This window comes from Echinops telfairi, unplaced genomic scaffold (assembly GCF_000313985.2).
Source record: "Echinops telfairi isolate 266 unplaced genomic scaffold, ASM31398v2 ScPeMD7_23;HRSCAF=83, whole genome shotgun sequence".
NCBI classification, from domain to species: domain Eukaryota; kingdom Metazoa; phylum Chordata; class Mammalia; order Afrosoricida; family Tenrecidae; genus Echinops; species Echinops telfairi.
Window position 1 is genome coordinate 38323249 of NW_022103920.1, and position 13124 is coordinate 38336372.

Sequence of the window (13124 nt, forward strand, 5' to 3'; positions counted from 1 at the left end):
GGGGGAAAATGAGGACCTAATGCCGGGGGCTTAAGTGGAGAGGAAATGTTTTGAGAATGAGGGCAATGAATGTACAAATGCGCTTTACACAATTGATGTCTGTATGGATTGTGATAAGAGTTGTATGAGCCCCTAATAAAATATTAGAAAAAAAATTTTTAGTGCACATATCTAGTACATTTTATTGTATATATTTTGCTGTTGTTGCCTGGAACATTTCTTAGTGTTAATTAAATAGCACATGGAAAAATTTAGGGTTTCTTTTAGGAATAGTTTTTAATAATAAGGGGATATTTTAATATTTGTTTAAAAAAATAAAAAGAAGAAAAAGGAGTTATTTTAGATTGTAAATAAAAATTCTGGTTACATTATTATTTACTAAGGATCTTTATTTCAACATATCCATATACCAGTTACCAATTTATTTAGTTCCTGCCATCTGGACAAAAGGAATATTTTCTAAATACAGATTATGAACTTGCCCTTTAATGTTACTTACCGTCACTTTGAAACAGTTGAACCACTACTGAACACACATTATTCATCACAATCACCGTGATTTCTTCATGCGCAACTTTGAACTCACTGGAAAGACTTGAGCCTTTTCTTGGACTCAAGTTAAAATGAGAGTCATGTGCTCCTGTTGGGACTTAGCTGCAAATTCAATTTGAAAACACCCTTATGAAGTAATCTTGTCCATAACCTGCGGACTGCCTGTAATGGACTATCGTCAGTAGATTAAAACCCTATCTTTACCTTATCTTAATAGAGACTGAAAATCTGGGGTTTTCCACTTGATTTCTTACTTGTTTCACCATATCTTGAATAAGCTCTGGCTGATTTATTAAGCAAGCTCCATAACCTTCTGACATTGCCCACCTTTATAAAGAGAAAAAAAAAAAAAGAAATACAGGATTTGTAAACAGATGGAAGAGAAGACTAAAATCTCAATGGAAGCATTACAATGTAAGTGAATTTCTCTATTTCTCTACCCAGTGATCTGGAATAGAAGCAAGCTTTCAAAATGGATAGGTCCCACATTTTAAAGTAGATCAATATGAGATTAGGAAAATATGTTCCCAGATCAAAAAGGACTTGGGGAAGTGGTTTCCATTGGCAAATTAGAAAAGTGAAATCCAGCCAACCACAATAGATTTAAGTATTTGTAATTAATTGCAATTACTTCAGATTTTCTTACTTCCAAGTTTGAGGTTTATTTACACATAACAAGGTTTCAGTAGACTTGAGTAGAAAGATATTTTTTGCCTTACTGCTTATTAAATCTCCTAATAAGTAAACAAACATATCTAACCAGATTTGGATTATGTTGGGCTTCACATCTTGATTTTATTCTTTATAAACATTTAAAATTCTTGACAGATGATCTAGTAGTGCCCGGATGGCAGAGTCAGTTTTGTTAGATTAAGCACATACTGTCAACATCTGGTTACTTATAACCAGCCAAATAAATGTATAGAAATAAGAGGTTTATTTTAAGACATACATTTTTAAAAAGAAAATGAATTAGGAGAAAAGATGTGGTGATTTCCAAAATCAAGAGTTTGTAGGGCAGGATTCTCTGAAATGGCAGATTAAAAAGCAACAACAAAAACACATTCTAGGGATTATTACAAACGTAGACAGATTCTCACATAAATATTTATAAGTCTGGCTCAAGGCAGATCCATACATAAAAATTCCAGTGGGGGAGACAATACAGTTCAGGGGTCTATATACTGGCACATCCATTAGAAAATGCCTTTGTCATTCTGTTCCTAGTAATTTCTCTTTGCTGCTTATATGAAGCCCTGGTCTTCTAATTCCCTTTTTCTTCCTCTCTAAGTTTTGGAGAACTAGAACAATAATTCACCATGTTCACATAGACTATTTATTATTTATTTTTCAATTCTTCCAACTTCTTTGAGCTTTACCTCTGAGGGCAACCACAGTTAATGTCTATTCCATTCGCATAAGGACAGACTATGTGGGCGGCATCAGCTAACAGCCTTGCATCATTAGCAGCAAACTGAACAATCAACGGGCAATCACCTGATAGGATGAAAAGTCACAGAAGGAAAAAAAAAGAAACCAAACACATTTATACACATAAAAAAATGATACCAGACTCTAACATCTGAACAGGATAAAATCATCATAGTTATTTTTAGTCCAAGAAGCATCTGTTAAATAAGATGGCTTTGACATAAGCATTTAAAATTAATTAAAAGCAATTTATATTTAGAAAAGACATTAAACAGTACAAAATGTGATTAAAGTTTTCATGCTCTTGACACACAAATCCTCTTCTTAAAGGTGAGATTTTATTATCATATCCTTCTAGAACCATTTTATGCATATTCTTACAAAACGTAAACAAATGTGAACATCAAATACTATTAGGCCTACTGATTTATTTCCTGGTATATCTGGGAGAGGAATTTAGAGTTGTTTTATTCTCTTATTGTATTTCTTTTTTTTTAATTTAAAGTTTTAGTGGCATAGGTTTATTTCACATGTAATACAATCCAATAATTCAATCATATTAAAGTGCTATCACTTTCACAATTTTAGAATGTTTACTTCTTACATTTATTGTCATCAGCTCCCCACCTGCCCCTAACCTCCCTCCCATACTCCCCAAGAGACCATTGATGCAGTCACTGCCTCTATAGCTCCACCCATCCTGGAGTTCATAGACAGAGAAACATAGCAAACAAAATGCAGAAAAACAAACCACTGCACTCTGCATGATAGCAAGATAATTTACACCTCTTGTTTTATTCTTTTTAGTGGCCAATATTCCACTGTCTGTATAAAATTATACAGTATAGTTTTATAGTATGCATAGCATAAAATTCCATTTCTAGATTGTTTTTCTTTTTCAGCCTTTGAAAAAAAAGAAAAGCCAAAATGGGGATACTACTGCCTGCATGCTATTGTGATTATATTCATAGGGTAAATTCCCATATATATTAACTGTTGGATATAGACATTCAACAATTTGGTAATTATAGTCTTCTTTCAAGAGGTTACCAGTACAGACACACACCAATTTAGATGAAAGTTTTTGTTTCCTTACAACTTATGCTATAATATATATCCAACATGTATGTATTTTTATTTGTGATCTCTCTTTTTCTATTATTTGTAGGTTTTTATATAAATTAAAAAAATTAGTAGAGGGAAGGTGGGAGGAGAAGGGGGAGAAACGGGGAACTGACTACAACTATCGACATATAACCTCCCTCCCCGCCCCCCACCCCCCAAGAGACAAACAACAGAAACATGGGTGAAGGGAGACAGCAGACATGTATGATAAGAAAATAATAATTTATCAGGGGTCCACAAAGGTGGGGGAGGGAGGGAAAAAAGAGCAGCCGATACCAAGGGCTGAAGCAGAAAGAAAATGTTTTGAAAATGATTATGAAAGCATATGTACAAATGTGTTTGATGCAATTGATGTATGGATTGCTATAAGAGTTGTAATAGCCCCCAATAAAATGATTTATTAATAAAAAAATTAAGCCTGCTAATTGTTATCTGAGCAAATCATCAGAGAAGCTGGATTACATGAAGAATGTGGCATCAGGATTGGAGGAAGGCTTATTAACAACTTGGGCATGCAGGTGATCCCACCATGCTTGCTCAAAGTGAAGAGGACTTGAAGCACTTGGCGATGAAGCTCGAGGGTTATAGCTTTCAGGATGGATTACAAGTCAGTGTAAAGAAGACAAAATCCTAACAATTGGGCCAATGGGTAACATCATGATAAATGGAGAAAAGATTGAAGTCATGGAGTTCGTCTTGCTTGAACCAACAATCAATACTCATGGAAGCAGCAGTCATGAGATTATAGGATGCATTGCATTAGGTAAATCTGCTGCACAAGACTTCTTTAAAATGTTCATGGTGTGATCTGTTGAGCAGGGATCTGCAGTTGGAAGAACAGATCAAGGAAGAATGGGCATCAATCACAATACCTAAGGGTTAACAGAGCCCAACTAAATGAGAGATCAAACTGTAGGACAAAACGCATGGGTTGCAGCAAAAGGTGGAACTGCACTCTCCCAGACTCCTCATACAGGCATGTGGAGTGCTGGGTCATTGGGAATATTGATGATGATAATAGAGCAATCGACTTATACACCAGCAGGGTGATTGATAATGCTGTACTTCTTTGTTTAACATGGGTTTTTGCTTTCCTGCTTGTAGCTTGCCTCCCCACCTCCCCTTTCTCTCTTTTTTTCTTTTCGGGTGTACGTGTGTTCTGTTTGGTTTATGGCTGCTATTGATAGTTGGTTTTAAGGGTTGTGATTGTGTCATCTTATGACCGCCAAAGTAAACCTGAGACTGCAAACTCCACGGACAAGCTGATGGAGTATTGGCTCTTACTTAGCTCTAGCCCCAATTCAAGAACAATTAGGTCTGATAATATGGCCCTGCTCAGTACTCACCTTCATGAAATCATCACTGAAGATAAGGGTGCTACAGCAAAGTGTGGTGAAGAAAGTAGATGCTGCCCAGCTATTGACTGGAATAGTGTCTGGGGTCTTAAATAAAGGCTTGTATTCAAACAAGCAGCCATCTATCGAAGGGAGGAGTCAACTAAGTTCACATGGAAGAAGCAAACCAGCTTGTGTGATCCAAAGATGACAATTACAAAATCTGAATATGGCAAAGGGAAATGTATCAGAGCTAAAATTATGAACACCCAATTTGTAGAAGGCTATAGAGGACAGTGGGAGCCCAAAACCCATCTGCAGAGGATCTGGTCAGACTGAGCCACTGGCAGATCCGCCTTAGACACAGGCAAGAGTCTCGAACAGCTTTCATACCAGGCAGAGACCAATGCAATCTTGATTATGCTGGATCTAACTTGCTAGGTGGCCAGTTGTCCTCCCTATAGACCCAACCTGAATTTGCTCTGGGTGCAAGTATCTCTTATTTGTCCCATGACAGAAATTTCTTCCCTAGCGTTTTTATTTTAATAAATCATTTTATTGGGGCTTTCCTGGCTTTTTGAATGTTGATGGGGTCTTTTCTTTCTTACTCATTATTTGTATTTTTGTCTTGATATTATTATTGTATCCTTACCCCCTTATTTCTATTTTGTTTTTTATTGTTTCTGATGGTTTTCCCAGCTGTGAAGCACAGGAGGAATAGCTGCATAGTGATAATAACTGAATCAGAGTTAAAAGGGGATGCAGGGATAGGTGATAGGGAGGGAGAGGGAATTTCAGGAATAAAAATGAAGGCAGGAGGGGGAGGGAGCACTAGAACTGTTTGTGAGTGTACAACTCATTGTAATGACAATATAACCATGGGGGTTGGGGGGTACTCTAAAATCAATGTGGTGGTAATTGTACAATTCTCCTTGATAAGAACGATTGAACTATTACATTGTATTATATGTAAATTATGTGCCAATAAAACTTAAAAAACTGTTCATGGCATTTCCAATGGCCTGATGTGCATGTGAAGGGTGGACACTGAATAAGGAAGACCGAACAAGAATGGATGCATTTGAACTAATAGTGCCGTCAAAGAATATTGAAAGCACCGTGGCTGCCAAAAGAACAAACAGACCAGTCTTGGAAGATGCACAGCCAGAACGCATCTTAGAAGCAAGGGTGTTGAAACTTTGTCTTACATACTTTGGGCAAATTGTCAGGAGGAACTAGGTCCTGGAGAAGGACATCATGTTTGACAAAGTGGAGGGGCAGCCAAAAAGAGGAAGACCTCTAAGGAGATGGATCGCACAGTGGCAACAACAGTGGGCTCAAAGTCAACACACACCGAGAACGGCGCAGGCCCACTGCTCCCTTCTGCTGGGACAGAATGTGCACAGGCCCGATGGCACCCATCAAGCCTCGTCCAAGTGTTTCCCTTTTGTTGTTTTAAGTATTATGTTTGGTCTTTTGCTACATCTAAAAGTTTTACACTTTAGTATGATGAAATGAATCAGAGCTCTCCTAAGTTTTAAGAACATTTTTTTTCCCCCCTCACCGTTGGGTTAGATGTTATGAACTTTGGATAGACGTAGTCTAATGTTCCTTAAAGTATTTCTTATTTTTCTGTATAAGGTGCACTTGACTTTGGCTAAATATAGCTTTGGGGGTATTGCCCCTTGGATGCACTGATCAGGATACTCATGGGACTCCACTGAGCTCATTTATAGGATTCTGATAAAAGAATTTGCTATTTCTTCTTGAGGATGTAGTGTACACTCCCCTTTATAATCCAGGAGCGTTATAATATCTCAGTAATTGTTTATTAGTCTAATATATTTTTAGCACTGTGCTAGACACTGAGGATACACACTAATAAGAAATAATTCTAGCCCTCAAGGAGCCCAGTGAGAGAAGCCCTGATGGAGGGAATTGTAATATAGTCTGATTAAGTAATGCAGACATATTCTGAAGAGGGCAGGTAGGCGTGAAATGTGATCAGGAAATGTAGTTTGCCAGAGAAATAGGCATCTGGGGGATAGGCATGACTGGGCAGGGTAGTCTACACCTGGAAGTGAGAGGATGAGGCATGTTTAGGACTTACGATAATTAAGATTCTTTTTGGGGTGTTTTTTTTTGCTGTTGATTTTTATCCATAGAAACTCTATAGAATAGAACTACATCCTAGGGTTTCTAAGGCTGAAAATATATTTTTAAGTCATTTTATTGGGGGCTCGTACAACTCTTAACACAGTCCATACATACATCTGTTGTGTCAAGCACATTTGTACATTTGTTGTCTTCATGACTCTCAAAACATTTGCTTTCAACATGAGCCCCTGTTATCAGCTCATCTTTCCCTTCCCTTCCCCACCCTCGCACCTGACAATTTATAAATCATTATTTTTCCATGTCTTACCACTGACCGATGTCTCCCCTTACCCACTTTTCTGTTGACCATTCCCCAGGGAGGAGGTTATATGTAGATCCTTGTAATCAGTTCCCCCTTTTTACCCCACCTTTCCTCCACCCTCCCGGTATTGCCAGTCTCATCACTGGTCCTAAAGGTATCATCTGTCCTGGACTCCCCGCGTTTCCAGTTTCTATCTGTACCAGTGTACATCCTCCGGTCTAGCCGGATTTGTGAGGTAGAAAAGAAGACGGTGAGCAGGCTGCATGGAGACGCTGAGGGAGATAAGACTGTAGAATATGTACTCAGAGGTGCTAGATCATGACAGACTTTGTGCATTACCCACAGATATGGACAGATTCTGTAAGTCAGTGGTTTGTAATTAAAAAAAATCATTTTATTGGGGGTTCGTACAACTCTTATCACAATCCATGTATCCAACCATTGTGTCAAGCACATTTGTACATTTGCTACCAGCAGAAAGAAAATATTTTAAGACTGATGATGGTTTGTAATCTTTAGCATGCTCAGAACCACCTGGAAATTTGTTAAAACACAGATTTTTGGACCACATCCTAGATTTTCTGACTTAGCAGGTCTAGTGTGGGCTGCTAACCACAAGGTCAACAGTTTGAAACCCCCAGCTGCTCTGCAGGAGAAAGACAGGGCTTTGTACTCCCATCAAGAGTTACAGTCTTGGAAACCCACAGAGGCAGCTGCACTCTGCCCTAAAGAGTTGCTCTGAGTTGGAATAGACATGATAAGCTAATTTCTAGGTGGTTGTAAAGCTGCATGTCTGGGGACCACACTTTGAGACCCATTGTTACAGGCAATGAGAAATCCAAGAATTTAAAGGAAGGAAGGAGTATGATAACATTTTCATTTGTGAAAAGTCAGTATGGCCTGTAATCTATTCTAACAATCCATATAAAGCTGTATTCATAATGCACCCAGAAAAATCACCCCAGGCACACGATTCACTTAGAAAAGGACAGCGGCTGATCCTGTATATGGAGTAACAATTCTGTACTAAGACTTAGAAATAAAACCTCTGAATTGCATTATCTTCGAATACATTTGATAGTTAGGATTTTTTTTTTAATTTAAAAAATGTTTCACATACCTTGGTTTGTAGTAAATTCACTGTCCCTGGCTTTTACAGATCTGACAAAATCAGCAGCAACTATCATTGGGGTATAACACAGATCACAATTGTATTTTCTTACTAGGGTTCTAAAAGCCAACCTGTGAGCATATAAAACTTTAATTAGATATTAGAAAACACCATACTCATATATACTTCCAAGTTTAATTTCGTTAGCTATTAAATACTCATTAAGGGAGAGTTTGGCCTCTGGGAGAATTAAGTAGGTCAAGGTATCCCTCCTGTGATGTATCCTGTATACACATATGTGGACAACGACACACTTTTCTGGATGGCTAGCATAACAAGTGGGGTAATAGCAAATGTTGATAAAGGTTTGGACAAACGGAACCACTCAAACATTGTTGGAGGGAGTATAAAATGGTACACACACTGAAAAAGTTTGACAATTTCTTATAAAACTAAGCTAAACCTGCTTATAAAACTAGCCTTTCAAGTATGATGTGACCCACTAATTGTATTTCTGGACATTTATCCCACAGAATTGAAGACTTGGGTGCACACAAAAAGCATCCATGAATGTTTATTATCACTTTAATATCCCCTATATCTTTATTAGGAGCCCTGGTGGTATAGTGGTTAAGAGTTGGGCTGCAATCTGCATGGTTGGCAGTTCAAAATCACCAGTAGTTCCTCAGGAGAAAGACTGGTTTTCTACTTCTGTAAACAGTTAATCTTAGAAACCCAGAGAGGGTCACTATGAGTCAGCATTGACTCAATCACAGTGAGTTTTTTTTTATATCATTAAGGGAATGGTGGTGAAACAGTGGGCTAAGTGCCATGCTGCTAATGTCAAGGGCAGTGGTTCAAACCTACCAGCTGCTCCATGGGAGAAAGTTGAGGCTGTCTGCTCCTGTGAAGATTTACAGTCTCAGAAACACTTTGGAGCAGTTTCACTCTGTCCAAAAAAGGTCACCATGCGTCCGAATTGACCTCGTGGTAGTAGGTGAGTTATGACCTTAAAAGAACGTCCGGTGGCCCAGGGGAAAGCACTCAGCCGCTAACCAAAAATGGTTGGCTGGCAGTTTGAACTCACCCGCTGCTCCCTGGGAAAAGGAAAGGGTGGCAGTAGCTTTCCTAAATGCTTGGAAAGGTACTGGGTTAGTTCTACTCTGAACTATAGTCACTATGACTTGGAATCGACTTGCCAGCAGTGGGTTTTTGGTTTTATATATATTAAGGTGACCAGACGTCCCACTTTTGGCGGGACAGTCCTGATTTTTAACAATTTTTTCCGCGTCCCATGGCATTTTTTAAAAAGTCCTGATTTTTGGAAAGAATACACAAGCTAGGGTATACAGTTTTCGGCTGCCATGTGGCTATTTCGCCAGGATATGAGTTTTATCAATGGTGTCCCGCTACACCAGTGTTAAAATCTCCTCACCTTAATATATATCCTTGTAGGTGGGAGTTGTAAATACCATGGTTTTTACAAAAAGTGAAGCTTGCAAAGGTTAATTGTTGTCCAAAAACCAAACTCACTCCCATCAAGTCAATGCTGACTCACAGTGATCTTATAGGACAGGCTGGAACTGCCTCTGTGGGTTTCCAAGACCATAATTCTATGGGAGTAAAACGCCTTGGTCCTCTGTGATTAATTTACATGCGCGCACGCGCGCGTGCATGCGCACACACACTCCCCCCCTTAATAAAAATCCTTGTCATCTAGTCTGTTCTAGCAACCCTATAGAACAGAATAGCACTGCCCCTGTATGTTCCTGAGACTGTAACTGTTTATGGAAATGGGAAGTCTTATCTTTCTCCTTCCGAGTGGATGGTGTTTTTGAACTGCTGACCTTGCAATTAGTAGCACAAGGACCCAAGCTTATTCAGGATTCTAAAGGAAGGCATGTGAAGAGGCCAGCTGGTGGGGAGGTCTTGCAATACTTTTAAAAAGTCAACACACAAAAACGAATCAAATCTGAGCTCATTAACCATTTACAACACTTACTTTGAATATCGAACCATTGGGGCACAGACTTTTACCAGCTGTCCAGACTGCAACATTTCAATTGGATCTTTTTTTCTTTCTTGGCATGTTGTGGTTTTTAGGCAGTTGCTCTTCATGAATAGATTTGTATTAAATCTGAAAAGACAGTTTGTATAGAGACTTCATTGTGTTCATGTGGAACTTGTACATGGATCAAGAGGCAGTTGTGTGAACAGAACACGGAAAACTGCATGGTTTAAGATTAGGAAAGATGTGCATCATGGTTGTATCCTCCGACTCAATCTGTATGCTGAGCAAATAATCGGAGCTGTATTATATGAAGAATGCGACCTCAGGATTTTAGGAAGGCTTATTAGTAGCCTGCTATATACAGGTGACACAAACTTGCTTGCTGAAATCGTGGAGGACTTAAAGCACTTGCCGATGAAGACCAAGGATTGCAGTCTTCAGTCTGGATTGCAACACAATGCAAAAAAAATCCCAGTCTTCACAACTGGTAACATCATGATAAATGGAGAAAAGATTAAAGCTGTCAAGGATTTTGTCTTTCTTGGATCCACAATCAACGCTCAGGGAAGCAGCAGTCAAGAAATGAAATGACACATTGCACTTGTTAAATCTGCTCCACAATACTTTTTACAGTGTTGAAAAGCAAGGATGCTCCTTCGAAGGTGAAGGTGCGTCTGACCCAAGCCATGCTACTTTCAATAGCCTCCTTTGTGTGTGAAAATTGGACAATGAAAAAGGTAGACAAAAGAAAAACCAATGCATGTGAATTATGGTGTTGGCAAAGAATACTGAAAGTACCATGAATTGCCAAAAGGACACACAAATCTGCTTGGTAGAAGTACAGCCAGAATGTTCCTTCGAAGCAAGGATGGTGAAACTTTGTCTCACGTACTTTGGACATTTTGTCAGCAAAGACCAGTCCCCGGAGAAAGACATCACCCTTGGTAACATAGAAGGGCAGTGAAAAAGAGGAAGGGCTTTGAAAAGATGGGTTGATACAGTGGCTGCAACAATGGGATCGAACACAGGGACAATGATGAAGATGGTGCAGGACTGGGCAGTGTTCAGCTCTGCTGGACACAGAGTTGCTGAGTTGGAACTGGCTAGACAGGATCGAATAACAGCATAGAGAAAATGTATATTCACTGGATGAATTTATAGCATTCTGATGATTTTGATTGCCAAAAATACATTTTTCATGATGTCTGGGGGCTCCCAAAATTTAATTTTAACTTCTTTTACAGTATCAAATAGGATACTGACTAATTCTACCTTTATGGGCACTGACAGCTTTTAGAACATTAGGACACAACTTTTAAGCAGGTAGTGTTTCAAAGATATCCTGTAATGTTTATTGTTATCCTCAAATCTTATTCTTTGTATTTGTAAATCAAAAGGCAAAAACCAAACACCTTCATTTTCCCCCTGCCTTTAATTAATTTTTAAAAACCAAGTATGGAATTCCCTTGTGAAAATTCAAATTATGATGACAAAATTATATAGTAAGTCACTTTTTATACTCAAAAAGGCACTTGGTGAATTTAGGTAGTTTATAGTTGTCACACTCAGCATCTTATTATTATCAGTGTTACTGCATTCTGTACTTCAATATTTGACTTTAGTAACTTAGAAACAGATACAGACCAACTTTAGAAAGGTCTAACTGCTCCAAACACACGTCAAATTTTTGGGAAGTTAACCCAAAAAGCATTGATAAATAGACTTGATTTCGGGAGGCAGAGAGATAAAATGGCTTTACTTATCACTTATCCATCAATCTGAATTAATAAAAAAGTGGTTACTAGATCCCTTTTTCCTCCATATCAGTTTCTGATTAGAGAGACATAAACCACCTACCTAGCAGAGAAGTTGTTTCCTCTTCATGAGTCACACTTGTTCCTTCTCTCCTGCATTTCATATCCTGGTATGCTAACACCAGTCCCTCATGCTTGCCCATCTCCCCAGGCCTCCCCCAAGGAGCGCCTTCAGCTAATTATTGCACATCTTAATGGCTCCCAATTTTCCTGTCCTCAAAACCTCTTACCTTGATGACTCCAACAGTTGTCCCTGAAACCCAGACGGAGTTGGCCTTCCTCTTATTTGCCCACCACACCCTAGACCTGACTCTGCTATGGTATCGCCTGTATTTGCAATTATTTTCTAAAAATAGCGAGGATGATAACAACACGTCTGCCTCCCCCGGAGTCCCTGAGGGCATGAACACCTTTTATTCATTCATTCAGCAAATACCTAGTTCCTGCTCCATGCCAGAAATACAAATGAAAATACATCTTCTGTGCCCTCAAGAATTAGGGAGTTAGATATAGTTACACAAAACAGTGTAAGACCTATAATAGCTCTTGCTCTTTGCTTTCAAATGTGTTTCAACTCAAAGAGATGCTATATGACAAAGTAGAACTGCCCCAAAGGGTTTCCTACACTGCTCTTTATGGGAGCAGATCAGGTCTTTTCATACAGCGCCACTTGTGGGTTTGAACTGCGGGCCTCTTGTTTAGCTAGCACGCACTTTAACCATTATACCACTAAGGTTCCCTGTGACAGCACTAATGATTATGTGCATGTGTGGATATAAAATAAATAAAAAGGTGCTTTGTGGCAAATGAAGGAAGTCATCAACAGGGGAGGGAATAAGTTTGGACTGACACAACACTGGAGATGGGAATGTTCACGTACAGAGAACGATACATATAAAGCTATAGAGCAGTGGGTTGAATGACCCTTTCACAGTGGTCATCCGATTCATAACAGTAGCAAAAATACAGTTATAAAGTAGCAATGAAAATAATTTTATGGTTGGGGGGGTCACCACAACATGAGGGGTCACAGCATGAGGAAGGTGGAGAACCACTGCTATGGAAGGATGAGGCTGCTTCACGTTAGGGCAAACCATAAGTAGTTCAGTGTCATTGTAGCTGGATTAGAGAGGAAGGGAGAACTAGATAGTAATATAAAAAAAGTTGAGATTTTTAAGATTTTATTCTATAGGGCAGTGGCACTTAACCTTGTTTTCCTCTGGGGTGGTTTTTACATACACATGCAACATGCGAACATGGATGGGCATAGGACCTAATTTCACATACAATGTCTCTTTTTACATGTTTTTAGTCTCTCCTCGTACAA

At 38.9% G+C, this 13124-nt stretch overlaps 1 protein-coding gene across 1 annotated transcript in view; it reads right to left on the reverse strand.

Annotated features, from left to right (window-relative positions):
• DUS4L (dihydrouridine synthase 4 like) overlaps positions 1 to 13124 on the reverse strand; it is a 24249-nt gene that overhangs the window by 5434 nt on the left and 5691 nt on the right. The window contains exons 2-5 of the mRNA XM_045288891.1: positions 9975 to 10109; positions 7982 to 8103; positions 1932 to 2049; positions 757 to 879 (exon numbers count right to left, since the gene is read on the reverse strand). Coding sequence (XP_045144826.1) covers positions 757 to 879; positions 1932 to 2049; positions 7982 to 8103; positions 9975 to 10090 — 479 coding nt within the window. The 5' untranslated portion in view covers positions 10091 to 10109. The remainder of the gene's footprint in view (positions 1 to 756; positions 880 to 1931; positions 2050 to 7981; positions 8104 to 9974; positions 10110 to 13124) is intronic.